The sequence below is a fragment of the Hypanus sabinus genome, chromosome 6 (assembly GCF_030144855.1).
Source record: "Hypanus sabinus isolate sHypSab1 chromosome 6, sHypSab1.hap1, whole genome shotgun sequence".
Classification (NCBI taxonomy): Eukaryota; Metazoa; Chordata; class Chondrichthyes; order Myliobatiformes; family Dasyatidae; genus Hypanus; species Hypanus sabinus.
In genome coordinates this window covers 2,689,221-2,717,168 of record NC_082711.1, presented here as the reverse complement: position 1 = coordinate 2,717,168, position 27,948 = coordinate 2,689,221, and the positions used below count along the sequence as shown (strand labels likewise).

Here is a 27,948-nt window from a genome sequence, read left to right as displayed (position 1 = left end):
TCTGCCTCTTCCTCCTCCATGGACAACGCTGCATATGCTCGTTGTGCCTTCCCCTTTAACACACTTTGTAACAGCGCCACCCACTGATCTCTGGGCCACTTCTGATTCACTACTACCTTTTCAAAAAGCAAGAAATAACTATCAACATCCGTCTCCTCAAACGGAGGTCCTAACCTCAACTCCCGACTAACATTAAACTGCTCCTCTCGGTCTGACCCTTCATCTCTTCACTCTTGCCCTAACTTCTCCATCTCCAAGTCATGTTTCCTCTGTTTCTCTGCCTCCCTCTCCTTCTTGGTTCTTTCCTTTTCTTTCTCAGTTCTCTCCCTCTCTTTCTCGGCTCTCTCTCTCTCCTTCTCAGCTGCTTCCAGCTGTTTTAACTGAATTTCATGCTCCCTTTGTTTCTCAGCCCTGTCCTGCTCCCTTTTCACCTCTAACTCCTTTAGCTGGAGCGCATGCTCCCTTTGTTTGTCAGCCCTTTCTTTCTCTCTTTCTCTTTCTCAGCTCTTTCTTTCTCCTTCTCAGCTGCTTCCAGCTGCTTTAACTTAATTGCATGTTCCAACCTTAATTTCTCCAACTCTAACTGAGCCGTCCCACTAACTGGTACCTTTTCAGGGATATTCTCCAATACCTCAGCTGCAAACACATTCTTCCCAATATAATACTGAGTTATTGCCCTTCGCACCTCCCGCTTTTTTATGGACAAACTCACCTCTGCGAGGTTTAGCCCTTTTGCAAGATTTATCAAGTCTGATTTGGTGGCCGCCTCTAGCACCTCTAGAGTCAGGTTTTCTATAAATTCATCCATGTCCAACTTTGCTGGTTTCCCGTCTGGCTACCCGCGTAACCAGATCCAAGTTTGGACTTACAAGTCCGATTCACTGACCTCCCAATTTGGTGTCATATCTCGAGACGAGAACCCCAATTGTTACGTACCCCGTAACTGGGTCACTTACCAGCAAAGATAGAGAGGTCTGTTGAAGTCTGATGGTACTATTTTTAATGGTATTTATTGATAAAAATACACAAAAATAATATCAATGCAAACATACATATAATATATGTCGTCAATACTAAATCTAAAAGCGCGGGTATAATAATAATCAATAAGAAATAGCTCTAAAGTTGTCTAGGGGATAATGTATTGTCCGATGGAAATATAAAAGTCACTCAAGTTCATTCAAGCTGCAGCTTTTGGTTGGAGAGAGGGACGGATTAAAACTTGCCCATTCCTTTTATGATGTCGATCCTTCGAGAGTCGTTGGGGCTGATTTATCCTTTGTTGTTAGCTAAAGCCGTTCTTCCGTGGCAAGACCCACCAATTCCGAGGCAAATGGGAAAGGACGCACGTGGGCTTTTCCACCGGCTTTCGCTATTACGCTGTTACAAGAGTTCTAGCATTTCTTCTGGTGTGTCTGAAGGGGCAGTTCCCCAGACCCTCTTGTATCCTGACTCACAGGGTCTCAGATGTCAATCAGGTTGGGATGATGCAATCCCTCCACCAACCCCCCCCTCGGTTCATTGCCTGGGGGCTTCGATGAATCGTATAGTACTCAATACACAACTCCTTCTCCAAGAGATAATGGTCGTTAACCATGGCTTTGTCTCTCGGAGGCCCAGGACACATTCCAAACATTGAGGAATCTGCGTGTCTCTCTCTCATTTCCTGGGTCTCCTGACCTGAATCAATAGCGATCCTGCGATTCTCAAAAAGGAGGGGGCCACGGGCGTAACAATGCAGTCCTGGGTAGGTCTGTAGTCTAATGTAGTTGTTTTTAATGTGGTTCAGTCTAGTTTTTGTACTGTGTCATGTAACTCCATGGTCCTGAAAAATGTTGTCTCATTTTTACTATATACTGTACATAGCAGTTATGGTTGAAATGACAATAAAGGTGATTTGACTTGACTTGAAATGTGGTAGATGGAATACAGTTTTGGGAAATGTGTGATAATCCATTTTGGTAAAAGGAACAATACTTGGACTATTATCTGAATGGTGAGAATGTTCAAACATCAGAGGTGCAGAGAGACTTAAAAGTCATTGTGCAAGACTCCCAGAACATTAATTTACAGGTTGAGTTTGTAGTGAAGAAGGCAAATGCAGGGTTAGCATTTATTTCAAGGGGAATAGAAAATAAAAGCAAGGAGATAATTGTATGCCTTTATAAGACTCTAGTGAGGCATGCTGGGAGCATTGTCAACAGTTTTGGGTCCCATTTCACAGAAAGGATACGTTGTCATTGGAGAGCATTCAGAGGAGGTTCATGAGGATGATTCTGGGAATGAAGGGGTTAACATATGTGTAGCGTTTGGCAGCTTTGGGCCTGTACTCACTGGAATTTAGAAGTATGCAGGGGGATCTCATTAAAACCTACCGAATGTTGAAAGGACTGTACAGGGCAGATGTGGTGAGGATGTTTCCCATGGTGGAGGTATCTAGAACTAGAGGGCACAGCCTTGAAATCGAGGGGCAACCTTTTAGAACAGAGGTAAAGAGGAATTCTTTTAGCCAGACAGTCGTAAGTCTGTGGAATGCTGTCACAGACTGGGGTGGTGGCCAAGTCCATGGATATATTTAAGGCGGAAGTTTCCGAATCGTATGGTTTGAGTGGGATCCGAGATCAGTCATGATGGAATTGGACTTGATGGGCTGAAATGTTTCTGTGTCTAATGGACTTATGGACTAGTGGACTGGGAATATACTGGTATTCCAGGGACTAGGAATGTGGAGAGACTCTGAGGTAGGGAATGTTCAGGGAGTCCAGGTCTGGGAATGTACAGAGATTCCCACTCTGGGAATATAGAAGTGTTCTGGGACTAGGAATGTATGTGGCTCCGGGCTAGGAATGTACACGGATTCTAGGATTGGGAATGTGGTGAGACTTCAGGACTGGGAATGTACAGGGACTCTGGGATAGGGAATGTACTGGGACCCCGGGAAGGGGAATGTACTGGGACTCCAGGACTGAGAATGTACAATGACTCTGGGACTGTGTATGTATAGGGACTGCAGGACAGAGAATGTGCATGAATTCTGGGACTGGGAATGTGCAGGGACTCTCAGATTGGGAATTCATGACAATTCTGGGACTGGGAATGTATATGGTCTCCAGGACAGGGAATGTGCAGAGATTCCAGGACTGGCATTGTACAGGGACTCCGGGACTAGGAACATGGACAGGGAATTACTGGGATTCTGGGATAGAGAATGTACAGGGATTCTGGGACTGGGAATATACAGAGAATCTGGGATAGAGGATATACTGGGACACCGGGACAGGGAATGTACTGGCACTCTGGAACTGTGAATGTACAGTTACTCCAGGACTGGGATCTACAGGGACTGTGGGACGGGGAATGTGGAGGGAATTTGGTAGTGGGAATGTGCAGGGATTCCAGGATAGGGAATGTACAGGGACTCTGGGATAGGTATTGAACAGAGACTCTCAGACTGGGAATTCACACTGATTCTGGGACAGGGAATGTATATGGAGTCCAGAATAGGTAATGCACAGGGATTCGAGGAATGGGAATGCAGAGGGAGTCCAAGACTAGGAATGTACAGGGACTCCAGGACTGGATAGGTGGAGGAACCCCAGGATAGGGAAAGTGGAGGGACTCTGGAACTGGGAATATGGAGGGTTTCTGGGACTGGCAATGTGGAGGGACACCGGGACTAGCAATTTACAGGGGCTCTGGGATGGGAATGGATAGGGAAAGTGTGGATGGGGAATGAGTTGAGTAAAGGGTTGCACAATGGGACTGAGGGAGGAACTTGGGAAGAAAGGGAGTGAAGAATGGTGGGGAGTAGGGGGATTGTCAGGGCTGACTGTATGGGCGATGGGGGCTGGGTAACTGAGGGGAGAGAGGAGGGGGTGTATGAGAGGAGGTGGAGAGGGGAGATAGGTGAGTGAGGTGGTGGGTGGTGGGAGGGGAGAGAGGCAATATGTGAGTTAGTAGTTTAGGTTAGTGGTTGGCTGAGGAGAGAAAATGAGGGAATCACGGGGAAGGGAGCTGAGGACGAGAAGGGGAAATGTGTGGGGTTGATAAAAGGAGATCGGGGAATGGTTGGTTGTGTGGGAAGGAGGTGGTTGGGGAAAAGGTGAGGAGGGACACATGGGGGAGATGTTGGGAATGGAATTAGAGGGTTGGGGGTTGGGTTTTGGTTGTCTGGAGTACAAGGGTCTTTCCATGTGGCCCTGGGATATTAGCTGACCCTGCTTCATTCCCTCCCTCCCTTGCTCTCCCCAACATGCTCCAGGTGGCCACTCATTATTGACCCTTCCGGCCAAGCCAGCACCTTCCTGCGGTACCGCGACACCAACTTCCACAACGCTCTCAATCCCAGCCATATGAAGCCCGAGGTTCTGAGGCTCGGCCTGCTTGGAGCTATCAGGTAATTAGAGGACAGACACAACTGGAAGGTTTCTGAGAAACCACCTCTGGAAGTAGAGACATCTGCAGGGAGTGTTCTGGTGATGGTGCAGTCAACCCTGCTACATACTCCGACACTTACTGTCCCCCCAGGAGAAACAAAAACACTCAGCAAGTCGGCAGCATCTGTGGGGAGAGAACATTTCTGATCTGGGGATCCTATACGCTAACCGGTTTCCAGCTGTTCCTGTTTCCCTCACAGAATCAGGATCACAAAGGTAGTCATCTTGGGATTACTGCCTGTGCCATATGACAGAGAGAATAGGAATAGAGTGGGGTGGAGGATAAATGCACGGCTGAGGGATTGGAGCAGGGGCAGGGATTCAGATTTCTGGATCATTGGGACCTCTTTTGGGGCGGTTATGACCTGTACAAAAAGGATGGGTTACACTTGAATCCTAGGGGGGTCAATATCCCAGTGGGGAGATTTGCTAAGGCTACTGGGGAGAGTTTAAACTGGAATTGTTGCGGGGTGGGAATCAATTTGAAGAGATTGGGGAAAAGGAGGTTAACTCACAAATAGAGAAAGCTTGTAGACAGTGTGAGAGGGAGGATAGGCAGGTGATAGAAAAGGGACGTGCTCAGACCAAAGGTTTGAGGTGTGTCTATTTTAATGCAAGGACTGTTGAGAACAAAACGGATGAGCTTAGAGTGTGGACCAGTTCTTGGAGAAATGATATGGTGGCCATTACAGAGACTTGGATGGCTCAGGGACAGGAATGGTTACTTCAAGTGCCAGGTTTTAGATGTTTCAGAAAGGACAGGGAGGGAGGCAAAATGGGTGGGGGCATGGCACTGTTGATCAGCGATAGTGTCCCGGCTGTAGAAAAGGTGGATGCCATGGAGGGATTGTCTATGGAGTCTCTGTGGGTGGAGGTTAGGAACAGGAAGGGGTCAATAACTTTTCTGGGTGTTTTTTATAGGCCACCCAATAGCAACAGGGATATCGAGGAGCAGATAGGGAAACAGATCCTGGAAAGGTGTTGTCGTGATAACAGAGTTGTCGTGATGGGAGATTTTAATTTCCCAAATATCGATTGGCATCTCCCTAGAGCAAGGGGTTTAGATTGGGTGGGGCTTGTTAGGTGTGTTCAGGAAGGTTTCTTGACACAATATGTAGATAAGCCTACAAGAGGAGAGGCTGTACTTGATTTGGTATTGGGAAATGAACCTTATCAGATGTCAGATCTCTCAGTGGGAGAGCATTTTGGAGATAGTGATCATAATTCTATCTCCTTTACAGTAGCATTGGAGAGAGATCGGAACAGACAAGTTAGAAAAACGTTTATTTGAAGTAAGGGGAATTATGAGGCTATCAGGCAGGAAATTGGAGGCTTAAATTGGGAACAGATGTTCTCAGGGAAAGGTGCAGAAGAAATGTGGCAAATATTTAGGGGATATTTGTGTAGAGTTCTGTATAGGTACATTCCAATGAGACAGGGAAGTGATGGTAGGGTACAGGAACCGTGGTGTACAAAGGCTGTAATAAATCTAGTCAAGAAGAAAAGAAAAGCTTACAAAAGGTTCAGAGAGCTAGGTAATGTTAGAGATCTAGAAGATAATAAGGCTATGAGGAAGGAGCTTAAGAAGGAAATTAGGAGAGCCAGCAGGGGCCATGAGAAGGCCTTGGCAGGCAGAATTAAGGAAATCCTCAAGGCATTCTACAAGTAGATGAAAAGCAAGATGATAAGACCAGAAAGATGAGGGCCTATGAATTGTGACAGTGGGAAAGTGTGTATGGAACCAATGGAAATGTGTCGGTACTTCAGTGAAATAAAGGAAATTACAATGGCATGAGAGGGAAACTAGCCAATCCAGAAAGGCACGTTTGCAGGAAGGACAGCAGAGCAGCAATGGCTGGAGTTTCTGTGAAAAATGAGGGAAGTGCAAGACAGATATATTCCAAATAAGAGGAATTTTTCAAAGGGAAGGACACTACCATGTCTGACAAGTGAAGTCAGAACCAAAGTAAAAGCAAATGAGAGGGCATACAAGGAAGCCAGAGCTACTGGCAAGATAGAGGATTGGGAAGCTTTTAAAATCTTGCAGAAGGAAACTAAGAAGGTCATTCAGAAGGAAAAGGTGAATTATGAGAGGAAGCTGATGACTGACATCAAAGAAGATACTAAAAGGTTTTTAAAGTATATAAAGGGTAAAAGAGAGTTGAGTATAGATATAGGACCAATACAAAATGACACTAGAGATATTGTAATGAGAGATGCAGAAATGGCAGAGGAACTGATTGAGTATTTTGCATTAGCCTTCAGAGTGGAAGACGTTTGCAGTATAACAGACATTCAAGACTGTCAGTGAAGTGAAGTTTATGCAGTGAAAATTACGACTGAGAAGGTGCTCAGGAAGCTTCATGGTCTGAGGGTGGATAAATCTCCTGGAACTGATGGAATGCACCTTTGGGTTCTGAAAGAAGTAGCTGTAGAGATTATAACCATGTAGCAATTACAGCACGGAAACAGGCCATCTCGGCCGTTCTAGTCCATGCTGACGCTTACACTCACCTAGTCCCACCGACCTGCACTCAGTCCATAACCCTCCATTCCTTTGCTGTCCATATACCTATCCAAATTTACTTTAAATGACAATACTGAACCTGACTCTACCACTTCTACTGGAAGCTCATTCCACACAGCTACCACTCTCTGAGTAAAGAAACTCCCCCTTGTGTTACCCTTAAACTTTTGCCCCCTAACTCTCAAATCATGTCCTCTTGTTTGAATCTCCCCTACTCTCAATGGAAAAAGCCTATCCACGTCAACTCAATCTATCCCCCTCATTATTTTAAATACCTCTATCAAGTTCCCCCTCAACCTTCTAAGCTCCAAAGAATAAAGACCTAACTTGTTCAGCCTTTCCCTGTAACCTGGGTGCTGAAACCCAAGTAACATTCTAGTAAATCTTCTCTGTACTCTCTCTATTTTGTTGATATCTTTCCTATAATTTGGTGACCAGAACTGTACACAATACTCCAAATTAGGCCTTACCAATGCCTTGTACAATTTTAACATTACATCCCAACTCCAATACTCAATGCTCTGATTTATAAAGGCCAGCATACCAAAAGCTTTCTTCACCACCCTATCCACATGAGATTCCACCTTCAGGAAACTATGCACCATTCTTCCTAGATCACACTATTCTACTGCATTCTTCAATGCCCTACCATTTACCATGTATGTCCTATTTGGATTATTCCTAACAAAATGTAGCACCTTACACTTATCAGCATTAAACTCCATATGCCATCGTTCAGCCCACTCTTCTAACTGGTCTAAATCTCTCTGCAAGCTTTGAAAACCTACTTCATTATCCACAACACCACCTACCTTAGTATCATCTGCATACTTACTAATCCAATTTACCACCCCATCATCTAGATCATTAATGTATATGACAAACAACATTGGACCCAGTACAGATCCCTGAGGCACACCACTAGTCACTGGCCTCCAACCTGACAAACTGTTATCCACCACTACTCTTTGGCATCTCCCATCTAGCCACTGTTGAATCCATTTTACTACTTCAATATTAATACCTAATGACTGAACCTTCTTAACTAACCTTCCGCGTGGAACCTTGTCAAAGGCCTTACTGAAGTCCATATAGACAACATCCACTGCTTTACCCTCATCAACTTTCCTCGTAACCTCTTCAAAAAATTCAATAAGATTTGTCAAACATGACCTTCCACACACAAATCCATGCTGACTGTTCCTAATCAGACCCTGTCTATCCAGATAATTACATTTAACATATCTAAGAATGCTTTCTGTTAATTTACCCACCACTGATCTCAAACTGACAGGCCTATAATTGCTAGGTTTACTCTTAGAACCCTTTTTAAACAATGGAACCACATGAGCAATACGCCAATCCTCTGGTACCATCCGTGTTTCTAATGACATTTGAAATATTTCTGTCAGAGCCCCTGCTATTTCTACACTACCTTCCCTCAAGGTCACAGGGAATATCCTGTCAGGACCCAGAGATTTATCCACATTTATATTCCTTAAAAACGCCAGTACTTCCTCCTCTTTAATCGTCATAGTTTCCATAACTTCCCTACTTGTTTCCCTTATCTTGCACAATTCAATATCCTTCTTCTTAGTGAATACCAAAGAACAGAAATTGTTCAAAATCTCCCCCATCTCTTTCAGCTCCACACATAGCTGTCCACTCTGATTCTCTAAGGGACCGATTTTATCCCTCACTATCCTTTTGCTATTAATATAACTATAGAAACCCTTTGGATTTATTTTTACCTTACATGCCAAAGCAACCACATATCTTCTTTTAGCTTAACTAATTTCTTTCTTAAGATTCTTCTTACATTCTTTATATTCCTCAAGCACCTCATTTACTCCATGCTGCCTATATTTATTGGAGATATCTCTGCTTTTCCTAACTAAGTTTCCAATATCCCTTGAAAACCATGACTCTCTCAAACTTTTAACCATTCCTTTCAACCTAGCAGGAACATAAAGATTCTGTACCTCAAAATTTCACCTTTAAATGACCTCCATTTCTCTATTACATCCTTCCCATAAAACAAATTGTCCCAATCCACTCATTCTAAATCCTTTCACATCTCCTCAAAGTTAGCCTTTCTTCAATCAAAAATCTTAACCCTGGGTCCAGTCCTATCTTTCTCCATAATTATATTGAAATGAATGGTATTTTGATCACTGGACCTGATGTGCTCCCCAACACATATGTCCGTCACCTAACCTATCTCATTCCCTAAAAGAAGATCCAACACTGCCCCTTCTCTAGTCGGTACCTCGATGTATTGCTGCAAAAAACTATCTTGCACCCATTTGACAAACTCGAAACCATCCATCCCTTTTACAGTATGGGCTTCCCAATCTATGTGTGGAAAATTAAAATCTCCCACAATCACAACCCTGTGCTTACTACAAATATCCGCTATCTCCTTGCAAATTTGCTCCTCCAATTCTCACTCCCCATTAGGTGGTCTATAATACACCCCTATAAGTGTTACTACACCTTTCCCATTCCTCAATTCCACCCAAATAGCCTCCCCAGATGAGCCCTCTAAATACACCCAACAAGCTGGCCTCCACAGCTGCATGTGGTGACAAATTCCACATATTCACCACCATTTGACTAAAGAAATTTCTCCACATCTCTGTTTTGAAAGGGTGCCTCTCTATCCTGAGGCTGTGACCTCTTGTCCCAAACTCTCCCTTCATGGGAACATCCTTTCCACATCTACTCTGTCTAGACCTTTCAGCATTCAAAAGGTTTCAATGAGATCCCCCCTCATCCTTCTGAATTCCATTGAGCACAGAGCCAGAGCCATCATACATTCCTCGTATGATTACCCTTTCAATCCTGGAATCATCTTTATGAACCTCCTCTGCACCCTCTCTAATACCAGCACATCTTTCCTACAATGAGGGTTTCAAAACTGTTCACAATCCTCCAGCTGAAGCCTCATCAGTGCCTTATAAAGCTTCAGCATCATGTTCTTGCTCTTGTATTCCAGACCTCTTGAAATGAATGTCAATATGGCATTTGCCTTCCTCACCACCAACTCAACCTGCAAGTTAACCTTTAGGGTGTTCTGCACAAGGACTCTCAGCTCCAACTGCATCTCCAATTCCTGGATTTTCTCCCCATTTAGAAAATAGTCTGTACATTTATTTCTACTATCAAAGTGCATGACTATGCATTTTCCAACACTGTATTTCATTTGCCACTTTCTTGCCCATTCTCCTAATCTGTCCAGGTCTTTCTGCATCCTAACTGATTCCTGAACACTACCTGCCCCTCCAGCAATTTTTGGATCATCTGTAAACTTGTTAACAAAGCCATTTATTCCATCACCTAAATCATTGATAAGCAGCATAAAAAGAAGTGGTCCCAACACCAACACCAGTGGAACACCACTAGTCACTGGCAGCCAATCAGAAAAGGATCCTTTTTTCCTACTCATTGCTTCCTACCTATCAGCCAATGCTCTAACCATGTTAGTAACTTTCCTGTAATGCCATGGGTTATTAATTTGGTAAGCAGCCTCATGTGTGGCACCTCGGCAAAGTCCTTCTGAAAGTCCAAATATACAAGATCCACTGCATCCCCTTTATTTATCTTGCTTGTAATCTCCTCAAAGAATTCCAAAAGGTTTGTCAGGCAGGATTTTCCCTGAATGAAACCATGCCAACTTTGTACTTTCTTGTCCTGTGTTACCAAGTACTTCATCACCTCATCCTTAACAATTGTCTCCAACATCTTCCCAACCACTGAGGTCAGGCTAACTGGTCTCTAATTTCTTTCTCTGCTGCCTTCCTCCTTTCTTAAAGAGTGAAGTGACATTTGCAATTTTACCATCCTCTGGCACCATGCCAGAGTCCAATAATTTTTGAAAGATCATTTCTAATGCCACCACAATCTCTAATGCTACCTCTTTCAGAACCCTAGTGTGCAGATCCCTGAGGCACACTACTAGTCACCGGCCTCCAACCTGACAAACAGTTATCCACTACTACTCTCTGGCATCACCCATCCAGCCACTGTTGAATCCATTTTACTACTTCAATATTAATACCTAATGATTGAACCTTCCCAACTAACCTTCCATGCAGAACGTTTTCAAAGGCCTTACTGGTCCATATAGACAACATCCACTCCTTTACCCTCGTCAACTTTCCTCATAACCTCTTCAAAAAATTCAGTAAGATTTGTCAAACATGACCTTCCACGCACAAATCCATGTAGACTATTCCTAATCAGACCCTGTCTATCCAGATAATTATATATACCATCTCTAAGAATGCTTTCCATTAACTTACCCACCACTGACGTCAAACTGACAGGCCTATAATTGCTAGGTTTGCTCTTAGAACCCTTTTTAAACAATGGAACCACATGAGCAATACGCCAATCCTCTGGTACCATCCGTGTTTCTAATGACATTTGAAATATTTCTGTCAGAGCCCCTGCTATTTCTACACTACCTTCCCTCAAGGTCACAGGGAATATCCTGTCAGGACCCAGAGATTTATCCACATTTATATTCCTTAAAAACGCCAGTACTTCCTCCTCTTTAATCGTCATAGTTTCCATAATTTCCCTACTTGTTTCCCTTATCTTGCACAATTCAATATCCTTCTTCTTAGTGAATACCAAAGAACAGAAATTGTTCAAAATCTCCCCCATCTCTTTCAGCTCCACACATAGCTGTCCACTCTGATTCTCTAAGGGACCAATTTTATCCCTCACTATCCTTTTGCTATTAATATAACTATTGAAACCCTTTGGATTTATTTTTACCTTACATGCCAAAGCAACCACATATCTTCTTTTAGCTTATCTAATTTCTTTCTTAAGATACTTCTTACATTCTTTATATTCCTCAAGCACCTCATTTACTCCATGCTGCCTATATTTATTGGAGATATCTCTGCTTTTCCTAACTAAGTTTCCAATATCCCTTGAAAACCATGACTCTCTCAAACTTTTAACCATTCCTTTCAACCTAGCAGGAACATAAAGATTCTGTACCTCAAAATTTCACCTTTAAATGACCTCCATTTCTCTATTACATCCTTCCCATAAAACAAATTGTCCCAATCCACTCGTTCTAAATCCTTTCACATCTCCTCAAAGTTAGCCTTTCTTCAATCAAAAATCTTAACCCTGGGTCCAGTCCTATCTTTCTCCATAATTATATTGAAATGAATGGTATTTTGATCACTGGACCCGATGTGCTCCCCAACACATATGTCCGTCACCTAACCTATCTCATTCCCTAAAAGAAGATCCAACACTGCCCCTTCTCTAGTCGGTACCTCAATTTATTGCTGCAAAAAACTATCTTGCACCCATTTGACAAACTCCAAACCATCCATCCCTTTTACAGTATGGGTTTCCCAGTCTATGTGTGGAAAATTAAAATCTCCCACAATCACAACCCTGTGCTTACTACAAATATCCACTATCTCCTTGCAAATTTGCTCCTCCAATTCTCACTCCCCATTAGGTGGTCTATAATACACCCCTATAAGTGTTACTACACCTTTCCCATTCCTCAATTCCACCCAAATAGCATCCCTAGATGAGCCCTCTAATCTATCCTGCCAAAGCATCAATGTAATATTTTCTCAGACAAGCAATGCAACACTTCCTCCTCTTGCCCCTCCGATTCTATCACACCTGAAGCAATGAAATCCAGGAATATTTAGTTGACGATCGCACTCCTCCTGCAACCATGTTTCATTAATAGCTACAACATCATATTTTCAGGTATCAATCCATGCTCTAAGCTCATCCACCTTTCTTACAATGCTCCTAGCATTAAAATAGATGCATTTAAGAAACTTTCCAGCTCTTCCTCTCTGTTTATCCTTAAGGATGTGATCAACTTTATTATCTTTTTCTTCCTTCTCCCCTACATCTTTGGTCTGAGCGCTCCCCTTCTCTACCACCTGCCTATCCTCCCTCACACACTGTCGACTAGCTTTCTCTATTTGTGAACTAACCTCCTCTCCCCTAGTCTCTTAAAATTGATTCGCATTCCCCAACCATTCTAGTTTAAAGTCTCCCCAGTAACCTTAGCAAATCTCCCCGCCAGGATATTGGTTCCCCCTAGGATTCAAGTGTAACCCATCGTTTTTGTACAGGTCACACCTGCCCCAAAAGAGGTCCCAATGATCCAGAAACTTGAATCCTACACCCTTCTCGAATCCCTCAGCCATGCATTTATCCTCCACCTCATTCCATTCCTACTCTCACTGTCGCATGGCACAGGCAGTAATACCGAGATTACTACCTTTGTGGTCCTTCTTCTGAACTGCCTTCCTAACTCCCTATATTCTCCTTTCAGGACCTCTTCCCTTTTCCTACCTATGTCATTGGTACCTATATGTACCACAACCTCTGGCTCCCCACCCTCCCACTTCAGGATATCTTGGACCCGATCAGAAACATCCCAGATCCTGGCACCAGGGAGGCAAACTACCATCCGAGTCTCCTGATCGCGTCCACAGAATCACCTATCTGACCCCCTAACTATCGACTCCCCTATTACTACTGCCTTCCTCTTCCTTTCCCTACCCTTCTGAGCTACAGGGCTGGACTCTGTGCCGGAGGCAGGGCCACTGTTGCTTACCCCAGGTAGGCTGTCCCCCACTGTACTCAAACAGGAGTACTTATTGTTAAGGGGTACAGCCACTGGGGTACTCTCTAGTACCTGACTCTTCCCCTTCCCCCTCCTAACTGTGACCCACTTGTCTGCCTCCCGTGGTCCTGGTGTGACCACCTGCCTGTAACTCCTCTCTATCAACCTCTCACTTTCCCTGACCAGACGAAGGTCATCGAGCTGCATCTCCAGTTCCCTAACACGGTCCCTTAGGAGCTGCAGCTCGGCGCACCTGGCGCAGATATGGACGTCTGGGAGGCTAGGAGACTCCAGGACCTCCCACATCCGACACCGAGAACAACAAGCTGCCCTCACACTCATACTTCCCCTTTACTCAAATAACAGGAAAAACTGAAACCTAAACCTACCTTGCCTCGCTTGTTTCCACCTAAGCCCATTGAGCCCAAGCCCTTAAGCCAGGGGTCAGCAACGTTTACCACTGAAAGAGCCAATATGGACCCATTTCCCACAGAAAAGAAAACACTGGGAGCCACAAAACCCGTTTGACATTTAAAATGAAATAGCACTGCATACAACGGTTTTTTTTGCCTTTATGCTATGTATAAACAAACTATAATGTGTTGTATTTATGAAGTTGATGAACTCCTGCAGAGAAAACGAAATTACATTTCTGCATGCAACAAAAACATTTTGAACTCCACAAAAAAGACGTTGGGTTGAAGGTTACTCCATAGTTAGCCTACCTTGGATCGAAGAATTAAAAGAAAGCGCGCACTGGCGGGTGTCAGGCATTGGCAGTGGTGATGTATATTAATAGCGATAAAAAACACGTTGTAGCGGTGTGCTACACGCAGCGCTAAAATAAAGACACTGCAGTCAAAGGTAACTTTATTCGAACTAAACAGCCTTGATTTAAAGCCTCCCTCAACCCGCCCCCCCGTGGGCACGGATGCTCCAAAAGACACGTACTCACAAACCCCCGTAGGCTATCTCCCTTAGCCGGAACGTTGGCTAATTGTGAGCCGGTTCGGATGTGCCAGGAAATGGGGTCTCCACAACGTTTTTAGATTGTACAAGATCACCATAATCTTCAAATTTCGAATTACATTTCAAAAGCTAACAAACCACGGGGAGCCGCAGCACAGAGATGAAAGAGCCGCATGTGGCTCCGGAGCCGCGGGTTGCCGACCCCTGCCGTAAGCCCTTAAGCCTTCATTCTGCTCCCAGCTCACTCCACTGCCCGCAAACAACGCTGCCCACTGTATAAGGCTGTGTCCTTTTTAAATCTTCCCCGCTTCACTGCCCGCCGTCACATGCCTGTGCATTCCCGCTTCTCTTATTCTCCAATGAGAATAAGAAAAATTCAAGATGGCTCCCGCTCCCGTTCTGATCCTCCGACTTCCTTCTCCAAATGAAAAAAAAATTGCGGAGGCATTAACAATGATCTTTCAAGTATCAATAGATTCTGGCATTGTACTGGATGACTGGAAAATTGCAAATGTTACTCCGCTATTTAAGAAGGGTAGGAGGCAGCAGAAAGGAAACTATAGACTTGATAGCCTGACATCAATGGTTGGGAGGTTGTTGGAATTAATTGTTAGGGATGAGATTGCAGATGTTGCCTGGATTGCGGAATATGCCTTATGAAAATAGGTTGAGTGAACATGGCCTTTTCTCCTTGGAGCGACGGAGGATGAGAGGTGACCTGATAGAGGTGTACAAGATGATGAGAGGCATTGATCATGTGGATAGGCAGAGGCTTTTTCCCAGGGCTGAAATGGTTGCCACAAGAGGACACGGGTTTAAGGTGCTGGGGAGTAGGTACCGAGGAGAAGTCAGTTGTAAGTTTTTTTACGCAGAGAGTGGTGAGTGTATGGAATGGGCTGCCGGCAATGGTGGTGGAGGTGGATACGATAGGGCCTTATAAGAGACTTTTAGCTAGGTACATGGAGGGTTAGGGTCCTGGGTGTGTCTGCCTGTGTCTTAGCAGAGCTGCTTTTTAACTCCACATGCTGGACTCCGGCTGTCCATCAACCGGCTCCTCCCTTCTGTTCTGCAGGAATCTTAACAAGCAGGCAAATTCCTTGGTGAAAAGGTAAATAATCAGATGAGGAGCCATAACATTAAATTTTGTCTCTCTCTCTCTCATCTGCACTGGATGCCTCCTTCCCCCCCCCCCTCTCATTAGCAGCATAGTTCATGGGGGGGTGGGGTCAATTCTGACCATCTCAAGCTCGGTTTGCTCATCACACCCTCGCTTCCCTAACCATCACACACTTACCTAGCTCCTGCAGCCTCAGGGTGACTAACTCCTCTCTATCTTCTGTTCACTCTTCCTAATAAGCTGCAAGTCATCAAGCCACAGCTCCAGATCCCTAACACGGTCTCTCAGAAGCTGCATCTCGGTGCGCCTGGTGCGGATGTGGCCATCTGGGAGACTGGAAGATTTCCAGGATTCCCACATCCGACACCCAGAGTAATTAATTAACCTTACCAACATTCAGATTCAGATTCAGATTCAGTTTATTGTCATTTAGAAACCACAAATGCAATGCAGTTAAAAAATGAGACAACGTTCCCCAGAATGATATAACAAAAGCATATGACAAAACAGACTACATCAGAAAATCCATGTAACGTTTGGCAATCTCCAATCCAGAGTCCGGAGAGGCTGCTGCGTATTAATATCACGCTATCGTCTTAGCACGTTCCCCGGAAAGGAGCTCCAAATCCACCAGACAAACAAGACCAAAAACTAAAGCTACAAGACCTGCACAAAATCACATAGTTACAACATATAGTTACAACTGTGCAAAAATAGGATAATTGATAAAAAAAACAGACTATGGGCACATTAAAAATAGTCCAAAGATGTTAAAGGACTATAAGTTCAGAAGAAATCACCACACAGTTTCCAGAAGTCCCCAGGGTCCCAACAGACTCACCATCCCACGCCAGCGGCAGAAGGGAATACCCCCGCTATGGACTTCCACGGCACCACCCGACTCAGCCTCGCAGACGCAGCACACAATGAAAGCTCCGTCGAACCCAGCCTCACAGACGCAGCACACACCGAAAGAGACCTGACCGCAGTGGACTCCAAGTCTGTTGAACCTCCGAGCCAACGACTATCCCCCCTGGCACAGCTTCTCCGAGCACCATCGTCTGCAGAGCATATTAGGACGGCCCTGCCAACGGCCATCGGCAACGCGACCCCGAGGACTGGGGGCCTGTTTTTCCCAGCAGAGTCCCGGACCTCACAGCAGCAGCAGCACGGAAGAAGGTCTTCCTGGAGATTTTCCTATGTTCCTCCATGTTCCCACATTCGTTTTCAATCGATTATGATTGCACATGGCACCCGGCTTCACAAATAACAGATAATCAACCCCAGAATGGCCGCTGCAAGCTGCGTCGCGCCGCCATCTCTGTTCCTCAAAAAAAAATGCAAAGAAAAGCCAGAAATGAATTTGTTGCTTTCTGACAGATGTGCCTTCTTAATGTTGCTTCCATCAGATACTACTGATGGCAGGGACGGGTATATTAGACAGTGAAAAAGCTCACTGATACGTGCCTTCATTGGTCAAGGTGTAGAACATAAGAGCAGGGGCTTTGTACTATAAAAATATAAAAGATTATTGAAGCCACACTGGGGTCAGATTAAGAGTCTCAGCCCAAAACATCAACTGTCCATAAATACTGTGTGACCTGCTGAAATGTGTTCATTTATTTATCAATACAGTGCAGAATAATGCCTTTCGAGCCAAGCCACCCAGCAATCCTGTCTTTGACAGAGGATGACCAGGGGAAATATGAGGCGATCAGGCAGGAACTTGGGAGCATAAATTGGGAACAGATGTTCTCAGGGAAATGTACAGAAGAAATGTGGCCAATGCTCAGGGGATATTTGTGTGGGTTTCTGTATAGGTACGTTCCAATGAGACAGGGAAAGGATGGTAGGGTATAGGAATCATGGTGTACAGAGGTTGTTGTAAATCTAGTCAAGAAGAAAAGAAGAGCTTACGAAATGTTCAAAAAACTAGGTAATGATAGAGATCCAGAAGATTATAAGGCTAGCAGGAAGGGGCTTAAGAAAGAAATTAGGAGAGCCAGAAGGGTCCTTGAGAAGGCTTTGGCGGGCAGGATTAAGGAAAACCCCAAGGCATTCTACAAGTATATGAAGAACAAGAGGATAAGACATAAGAGATTAAGACCAATCAAGTGTGACAGTGGAAAAGTGTGTATGGAACCGGAGGAGATAGCAGAAGTACTTAAGGAGTACTTCAGTATTCATTACGGAAAAGGATCTTGGCGATTGTAGGGATGACGTACAGTGGACTGAAAAGCTTGAGCACATAGATATAAAGGAAGAGGATATGCCAGAGCTTTTGGAAAGCATGAAGTTGGATAAGTCACCTGGACTGGACGAGATGTACCCCAGGCTACTGTGGGAGGTAAGGGAGAAGATTGGTGAGCCTCTGGCGATGATCTTTGCATCATCAATGGGGACAGAAGAGGTTTGGTGGATTGGAGGGTTGCGGATGTCGTTCCCTTATTCAAGAAAGGGAGAAGAGTTAGCTCAGGAAATTATAGACCAGTGAGTCTTACTTCAGTGGTTGGAAAGTTGATGGAGAAGATCCTGAGAGACAGGATTTATGAACATTTGGAGAGGCATAATATGATTAGGAATAGTCAGCACAGCTTTGTCAAAGGCAGGTTGTGCCTTATGAGTCTGATTGAATTTGTTGAGGATGTGACTAAACACACTGATGAAGGTAGAGCAGTAGATGTAGTGTATATGAATTTCAGCAAGGCATTTGACAAGGTACCCCATGCAAAGCTTATTGAGAAAGTAAAGAGTCATGGGATCCAAAGGGACATTGCTTTATGGATTCAGAATTGGCTTGCCCACAGAAGGCAAAGTGTAGTTGTAAACAGGTCATATTCGGCATGGAGGTCAGTCACTAGTGGTGTGCCTCAGGGATCTGTTCTGGGACCCCTGCTCTTTGTGAACTTTATAAATGACCTGGATGAAGAAGTGGAGGGATGAGTTAGTAAATTTGACGATGACACAAATGCTGGGGGTATTTTGGATAGTGTGGCTGGATGTCAGAGGTTAGAGCGGGACATTGATAGGATGCAAAACTGGGCTGAGAAGTGGCAGATGAAGTTCAACCCAGATAAGTGTGAGGTTGTTCATTTTGGTAGGTCAAATATAATGGCAGAATGTAATACTAATTGTAAGACTCTTGGCAATGTGGAGCATCTGAGGGATCTTGGTGTCTGAGTCCATAGGATACACAAAGGTACTAGCAAGTTGACTCTGTGGTTAAGAAGGCATATGGTGCATTGGCTTTCATCAATCGTGGGATTGAGTTTAAGAGCTGAGAGGTAATATTACAGCTATATAGGACTCTGGTCAGACCTCACTTGGAGTACTGTGCTCAGTTCTGGTCACTTTGGAAGGATGTGAAAGCCATAGAAAAGGTGCAGAGGAGAATTACAAGGATGTTGCCTGGATTGGGGAGCATGCCTAATGAGAATAGGTTGAGTGAACTCGGCCTTTTTTCCTTGGAGTGACATAGGATGAGAGGTTACCTGATAGAGGTACATAAGATGATGAGAGGTATTGATCATGCGCATAATCAGAGACTCCTTCCCAGGGCTGAAGTGGCTAGCACAAGAGGGCATATTTTTAAGGTGCTTGGAAGTTGGTACAGAGGAGTTATCAGGCGTATGTTTTTTATGCAGAGTGGTGAGTGTGTGGAATGAGCTGCTAGTGATGGTGGTGGAGGCGGATATGATAGGGTCTTTTATGAGACTCCTGGACAGGTACATGGAGCTCAGAAAAATAGAGGGCTATGTGTAACCAGAGGTAATTTCTAAAGTAAGGACATGTTTGGCACAGCTTTGTGGGCCGAAGGGCCTATATTGTGCTGTAGGTTTTCTATGTTCCTATGTTTCTAATCCCCAATAACCCCAGTTTAACACTAACCCAATCACTGGATAATTTACAATGACCAATTAATCCACCCCGGGTGTATTTTGTGTGTTTTAATCTGGAGTAAGTTGTGCAGCTCTAGTTAGCGCAGTACAGATTTGACAGCACTGGAGATTCACCAGGATGATGCTAGGAGAGTGTCTTTCAGTTATGAGGAGACAATGGAAAGGCTGGCTTTGTTTTCCGTGTGTCGGAGGCAGTGAGAGGCAACCTGATAAATTCATAGATTAGCCAGGTACTACAAATCTTTCATCATAACCTTGAACTAGATGGTATAGATTTAGTATTAGTAGGAACTGATTTAGATGATATCAGAAAGAGGATTGTGAGGTTAGATAGAACCTAAACCACACCAGCTCAGGGGGCTTGGGAGGCTAAAGCTCTTTAAATGACATTACAATGTATCTAAACGAGTCACCAACCTACTCAAGGCCAAGTGCTGGTAAATGTATTTAGAGATACAGGACAGTAATGAGTCCTTCCAGCCCAACGAGCCCACACATCCCAATTATACGCTACTGATCAATGAGCCCAACATCTTAGAGATGTGAAAGGAAAGCAGAACACTCGGAGGAAATTGACACGAACAGAGAGAATGTACAAACTGTTTACAGACAGTGTCCAAATTGAATCTGGGTTTGCTGGCACTATTAGCATAACTACTGTGCTACCATGTCGCCCTGAGTGTGGTGAGCACAAGCATGTTGGGTTATAGGACCTCTCCCTGTGCTGTGTTACATTATAATGGTGCTGTTAGTGCAAGGAGAAGTTGGGGTTTTATACGAGAGTAGGTGAGCGGTGCTGAGATGAAGGTCAGACCTGCCCCTGATTAGGACCTCCTCCTACTGTTTCTGACATTTGACCAGAGTAAGCCATGCACTGACCTGCGATGTTTACTGCCCTGAGGTACGGCAAAATGCTTGTCATCGACATGATGGAGGTGAACATGTTCCAGGTGGTGACAGCGGTGTTTGAGCAGATCCAGGCCGGACTCATGGAAAGGCTACTGAGTAAAGAGTTGCTGCAGAAAGATGGGTGAGTGAATGGCCATCCAGGGGCCAGTGAGGGGATGACCCAGGGCGATTGAAGGGCTGTCCTAGGGAGAGTGGTGAGGGAGGGGCTGATCTAGAGTGTGGGGTGAGGGAGGGTCTGATCTGGGGTGTGTGATGAGGGATGGGCTATCCTAGGGAGAGTGGTGAGGGAGGGGCTGATCTAGGGTATGGGGTGAGGGAGGAACTGGTCTGGGGTGTGAGATGAGGGATGGGCTATCCTAGGGAGAGTGGTGAGGGAGGGGCTGATCTAGGGTGTGGGGTGAGGGAGGAACTGGTCTGGGGTGTGGGATGAGGGATGGGCTGTCCTAGCGAGAGTGGTGAGGGAGGGGCTGATCTAGAGTGTGGGGTGAGGGAGGGGCTGATCTGGGGTGTGTGATGAGGGATGGGCTATCCTAGGGAGAGTGGTGAGGGAGGGGCTGATCTAGGGTATGGGGTGAGGGAGGAACTGGTCTGGGGTGTGAGATGAGGGATGGGCTATCCTAGGGAGAGTGGTGAGGGAGGGGCTGATCTAGGTTGCGGGGTGAGGGAGGAACTGGTCTGGGGTGTGTGATGAGGGATGGGCTATTCTAGGGAGAGTGGTGAGGGAGGGGCTGATCTAGGGTGCGGGGTTAGGGAGGAACTGGTCTGGGGTGTGGGATGAGGGATGGGCTGTCCTAGGGAGAGTGGTGAGGGAGGGGCTGATTTGGGGTGCAGGAGAAGAAAATGCTGTCCTGGGGTGAGGGGTGAATGAGGGGCTGCCCGAGGGTGAGTGAAGGGTTTGTTCCAGAATGTGTGAGGTGCTGCCCCAGGAGAATGGTGAGGGGTGAGTGAGGGGGTTTCCCGGGGTGAGGGTGAGAGAGGTGCTGTCACGGAGTGAGGAGGGTGAATAAGCATCTGTCCTGAGGCGAGTGAGGAGATTCCCAGGAATGAGGGGCTGGCCTGGGGTAATGGCTGACTGAGGGGTGAGTGGTGAGCTTCCCTGGAGTGAGTCTGTTACTCAGGCGAGGTCGCCCGTTTATCTATCCCTGCCCTCCCTGCTCCTCATTCTGCTGCCACGGGACTCAACTGCCCTCGCAGGTGAGGCCTCGCTTTGCTTACCCAACTCATGGGGTGCTCTGTGCACTGGAAAAACACAAACAGATCATGTGATGTGTGTTCTTCGGTCTGTGAGGCCCTGGCATCGGCTTTGAATCCCTTTCTGATCATCTACCCTATTCGTCTGTGGCCATCCTTATGAGCTCTGGCCCACCTCTGACACCACCCACGTCTCCTTCGCAATATATGTGTTCACCTGGCATCTGTGCTCAGGAGCAATGAGGGGTGGACATTGCATTAACCCACTTCATATACCCCACCTAACGCCCCATCTTCAGCTCCAGGGCGAGGGCCTAGCACTGTTCTCAGCCTTCCAATTGCAGGCCTGGCCGTGAAACACAAATGCTTTGGTGACCCTCCCTTAGGTTTGAGAGTGCCTCTCATCGCGTTTAATGATGTTGAGGATCCTGTCTGCCAGCCGCTGTAAAACACCTCACTGACACTTCCCGAGAGCCCCCGTTCCTCTCTCACCCCTCGCTGTCATCACTTCAGATAAGCCCCCCTTGTTCTCCCCCACAAGAGTGACCTCCCTGCTGTCGGCAGCCATCATTTATGTATGTTAATGTTCCCTTGACAGATTTCTGTCATTGATCCAGCCGGGTGATGGGCCGGAATATTCCCGCAATGAATTCTCACCCAGCCGAGTGGAGAAATTCCAGCTGGTACTCCTCACCAAGCAGCAGACCCTCGCGAAAGAACTGCTCAGTGTTTTCTACCCGATTCAGATCATCATCCAGTAGGCAGGCACCAGCAGAGCAGGCTGCACCCCCCCCCCAACACACACACACAGACATACACCTTAACATCCCTGTCTAAAAAAAAAGAAAAAATAAAAAAAAAGAAAGAAGAAAGAAAGAAGGATTGCCTGGATATTGGAGGATCCCCACATGCTCCATGGAGTTCAAAATAACTTTAGTATACATCTTTATTTTTTCCCCAAATAACTAATAATTTTATCTTCAAAGGACATATATATTTAATCCTATCTTTTGTAGATGGGGTGCCAAATTTTCAAAAATATATCCTATTCATTTCTTAAATTATAAGTAATTTTTTCAAGTGGGATGCAGCTATATATTTCATTATTCCAAGGGTCCATAGTTAAGTATGAATCTGAATTCCAAGTAACTGCAATAGCTTTTTTGGCTACTGCCAATGCAATTTTTATAAATTTATTCTGATATTTATTAAAATTAAGTTTCGGTATTATCCTTTCAATATCGCCTAATAAAAATAATATTGGGCTATGTGGAAGTTGTATTCCAATAATTTGTTCCAGTAAAAGTCTTAGATTTATCCAAAAAGGTTGAATTTTAAAACAAGACCAAGTAGAGTGTAAAAAAGTACCGATTTCTTGATTCCACCGGAAACATTGGTCAGATAAATTTGGGTTTAATCTATTTATTTTTTGTGGTGTAATATATAATTGATGTAAAAAATTATATTGTACTAATCTAAGTCGGACATTTAATGTATTTGTCATACTATCAAGACATAGTCTTGACTAATTTTTTTCATCAATTTTAATATTCAAATCAGTTTCCCATTTTTGTCTTGACTTATGAATTCCTGGTTTAATTGTCTGTTTTTGAATCAAATTATACGTAGAAGATGTAAAATTTTTTAATTTTTCCTTTTTGAATTAAAGTTTCTATTTCATTAGGTTTTGGCATTAACATTGTTTCACCCAGTTTATCTCTTAAATAGGTCTTTAATTGAAAATAACAGAAAAGAGTGTTATTTGATATTTTATATTTATTCTTTAATTGATCAAACAACATCAATATACCTCCTTCAAAACAGTCACCTATATATCTGATCCCGTTTTGAAACCAGTTATATAAAAGTTGATTATCCATTGTAAAAGGAATAAGTCTATTTTGAATTAGGGTTCTCTTTGCTAATAAAGATTTCTTTATCTCATCATCCACATTTACTTTATTCCATAAATCAATCAAATGTTTTAATGTAAGAAATTCTTTCTTTTCCCGTATCCATTTGGATTCCCATTTATATAAAAAATCTTCTGATATATTTTCTCCTATCTTATCAAACTCTATTCTAATCCATGCCGGTTTTTCTTAATCAAAAAAAGATGCAATAAATCTAAGTTGATTTGCTTTATAATAATTCTTAAAATTTGGGAGTTGTAACCCTCCTAGGTCAAATTTACATGTCAATTTTTCCAATGATATTCTTGACATCTTACCTTTCCAAAGAAACTTCCTCACACATTTATTCAACTCTTGAAAAAACTTCTGGGGCAGTTGTATTGGTAAAGTTTGGAATAAATATTGTAATCTAGGAAATATATTCATTTTACAGCATTAACTCTATCTACTAATGTTATTGGTAACATCATCCATTTATCAAGATCTTCTTGTATTTTTTTCAATAATGGCAAATAATTTAATTTATATAAATTCTTTATATCATTATCGACTCTTATACCTAAATATTTTATACCATTTGTCAGCCATCTAAATTGGGTTACTAATCGACATTGACTATAATCTCTTTTAGTAAGGGGTAAAATTTCACTTTTATCCCAGTTTACTTTATACCCTGATATTTTCCCATATTCTTCCAATCTAAAAGATAATTTATGCAATGAATGCAATGGAATTGTTAAATAAATCAGAACATCATCAGCAAATAAATTAATCTTATATTCCTCCTGGTTAACTCTGAAGCCCACAATATCTGGATCTGTTCTAATTAATTCAGCTAATGGTTCTATCGCCAATACAAATAGGGCAGGTGATAATGGACAGCCTTGTCTAGTTGACCTTGTTAACTGGAATGATGTTGAAATTTGACCAGTTGCCACTACTTTAGCTTTGGGACTAGTATTTAAGGTTTTAATCCATTTTATAAAAGATTTTCCTAACCCTTATTTTTCCAATACCTTAAATAAAAAGTCCCATTCCAATCTATAAAATGCTTTTTCTGCATCCAAAGCAACTACCACACTCATTTCCTCCTCCTTTTGTGCCAGATGAATTATACTAAGTAACCGAGTTACATTATCCGCCGATATTCTGTTTTTAATAAAGCCTGTTTGATCCATATGTATTGATTTTGGTAAATATTTAGATAATCTATTAGATAAAATTTTTGCTATTATTTTATAATCCGTATTCAACAAAGAGATAGGCCTATATGATGTTGGTTTTAAAGGATCTCTATCTTTTTTTGGCAATACTATTAGGATCGCTGTCGAAAAAGATTGTGGAAGTTTATGTGTTCTTTCCGCTTGATATATTAACTCCATAAAGGGAGGGATTAATAAATCTTTAAATTTTTTTATAAAATTCATGTGGAAAACTGTCTTCTCCTGGAAATTTGTTACTCTTGACTGATCCTAGAGCTTCTTCAACCTCTTTTAATGTAAAGGGCATATCTAATCCTTTCTGTTCTTCTGAATTCAATTTTGGAAGAGGTATTTGTGATAAAAAAAAAATTCTATCTCAGCAGCCTCATTTTGTGATTCTGATTGATATAACTCAGAGTAAAATTTTTTTAAAGTTTCATTAATTTCTAAAGGTTTATAAGTAATTTTATTTGCACTTGTTCTAATTGCATTTTGGAAGCCTGTTCTGTTTTCAACTGCCAAGCAAGAATTTTGTGTGATCTTTCACCTAATTCGTAATATCTCTGTTTAGTTCTCATAATTACTTTTTCTGTTCGATATGTCTGGAGTGTATTAATCATCAAGTAGGCAGGCACCAGCAGAGCAGACTGCGCCCTCCCCCCGCCACACACAGACACAGACACACACACTCATGCAGAAACACACACACAGATAGACATACACACAGACATACACGCACACTCATGCAGACAGACACACACACACTCATGCAGACAGACAGACAGATAGACACACACACACACACACACACACACACACACACACACTCATGCAGACAGACAGACAGATAGACACACACACACACACACACACACACACACACACACACACACACACACACACACACACACACACACACACACACACACAGATAGACATGGTCGAGGGAAATGCCTGGTGTGAAAAGTGCCAGTCTTTGGCTCGAGAGTCTTCGGCGAGGAGGCTGAGGGAGGAGACTAAGTCAGGCACAATTGGAGAGGGTGAAGACATGACCGCTAAACTGATTCAGTGTGCTACGTGCATGATGTGGGAGGTCAGGGACACTGACGGTACCCCGGGCTGCTACAGCTGTGGAAAGTGAGTCCAGATTTGCATGTTGCAGCACTGAAGAAAGAACTGGATGACCTCAGGTTTATCCGCGAAAACAAGAGTTTCCTGGACAGGACCTACAGTGAGGTCGTTACACCGAGGATACCAGAAGAGAGAAAGGGGGCGATGATGTGGAAGGAAAGGATGCTTGAAGTACAGGAGACCCCAGGGGATGTACCTCTTGTAAACAGGTTCACCCTCTTGGAAGCTGTCAGGACAGAAGATACTGACAGTCTGAGAGGCGGACAGGTCTGCGAGCTGAAAACTGGTGCAGAGGCAGAGCCGAGGAGTCAGACATCAGAAAGAGCCGTGGTAGTAGGGGACTCCATAGTAAGAGGTATGGAAAGGGGTTTCTGTGGCAACAGGCGAGATTTAAGGATGGTGTGTTGCCTCCCTGGTGCTAGGATCCAGGACATCTCAGACCAATTGCAGGGAATCCTCAAGGGTGAAGGTGAACAGCCAGAAGTGGTAGTGCATGTCGGCACAAATGACATCGGGAAGAAGAGGAAGGACATTCTGCAACGGGACTTCAGAGAACTCAGAAGAAGGCTGAAAAGCAGGACTTTCAGGGTGGTTATCTCTGGTTTGCTTCCAGTTCCTCGTGCTGGCGAGGGCAGGAACAGGGAGATAATGGATCTGAATGTGTGGCTGAGGAACTGGTGCAGGAAGCAAGGATTTACATTCTTGGACCACTGGGATCTGTTTTGGGGTAGGGATGAATTGTACAAAAGGGACGGGTTGCACCTTAATAGGTGGGGGACTAGCATTCTGGCAGACAGGTTTGTCACTGCAACATGGATGTGTTTAAACTAAGTAGTGGGGGGGGGAGGGGATGAACTGGAAATATAAGGATGGAGTTAAAGGGAAAGTGAAAATAAGAAAAGTTAAAAAGGACAACAGAATCAATGGAGTAGAAAGCTCAAGAAAAGATCATACAGTATGGCCCAGTGAAATAGGAATTGATATGAAAGGTGAGGGGAGTAACAAATTAAAAGTATTATATGTGAATGCATGAAGTATAAGGTATAAAGTAAATGAGCTTGAGGCTCAGTTGGAAATTGGCAAGTACGATGTTGTGGGAATAACTGAGACATGGCTTCAAGCGGACAGGGCCTGGGAAATGAAAGGACAGACTGACTGGCAGAGGGGGTGGGGTGGCTCTGTTGGTGAGGAATGATATTCAGTTCCTTGCGAGGGGGAACATAGAATCAGGGGATGTAGAGTCAGTATGGATGGAACTGAGAAATTCTAAGGGTAGAAAGACTCTAATGGGAGTAATTTACAGGCCCCCAAACAGCAGTCTGGATGTAGGGTGTAAGCTGAATGAAGAGTTAAAATTGGCATGTCGCAAAAGTAATGATACAGTTGTCGTGGGGGATTTCAACATGCAGGTAGACTGGGAGAATCAGAATGGTACTGGACCCCAAGAAAGGGAGTTTGTGGAGTGCCTCCGAGATGGATTCTTAGAACAGCTTGTACTCGAGCCTATCAGGGAGAAGGCAATTCTCGATTTAGTGTTGTGCAATGAACCAGATTTGATCAGGGACCTCAAGGTAAAGGAGCCATTAGGAGGTAGTGACCATAATATGATATGTTTTAACCTACAATTTGAGAAGGAGAAGGGAAAATCGGATGTGTCAGTATTACAGTTGAACAAAGGGAACTATGGAGCTATGAGGCGGAGCTGGCAATTGTTCAACAGAACAATACCCTAGCAGGGAAGACAGTGGAACAACAATGGCAAGTATTTCTGGGAATAATGCAGAAGGTGCAGGATCAGTTCATTCCAAACAGGAAGAAAGATCCTAAGGGGAGTAAGGGTCGTGGCTGATGAGGAAAGTAAAGGGAAGCATAAAAATAAAAGAGAAGAAGTATAACATAGCAAAGATGAGCGGGAAACCGGAGGACTGGGAAGCTTTTAAAGAGCAACAGAAAATAACAAAAAAGGCAATACACCAAGAAAAAATGAGGTATGAAGGTAAACTAGCCAAGAATATAAAGGAGG

At 43.9% G+C, this 27,948-nt stretch overlaps 1 protein-coding gene across 6 annotated transcripts in view; it reads left to right on the top strand.

Annotated features, from left to right (window-relative positions):
• The window catches only part of LOC132395239 (IQ motif and ankyrin repeat domain-containing protein 1-like), a 180,641-nt gene extending 155,408 nt beyond the window's left edge, over positions 1-25,233 (top strand). For all 6 annotated transcript variants that reach the window (XM_059971553.1, XM_059971551.1, XM_059971552.1 and 3 more), the window contains 3 exons: positions 4,262-4,396; positions 20,481-20,609; positions 22,278-25,233. In XM_059971553.1, the coding sequence (XP_059827536.1) occupies positions 4,262-4,396; positions 20,481-20,609; positions 22,278-22,440 (427 nt within the window). In that variant the 3' untranslated portion in view covers positions 22,441-25,233. The remainder of the gene's footprint in view (positions 1-4,261; positions 4,397-20,480; positions 20,610-22,277) is intronic.
• Positions 25,234-27,948: the final 2,715 nt, after the last annotated feature.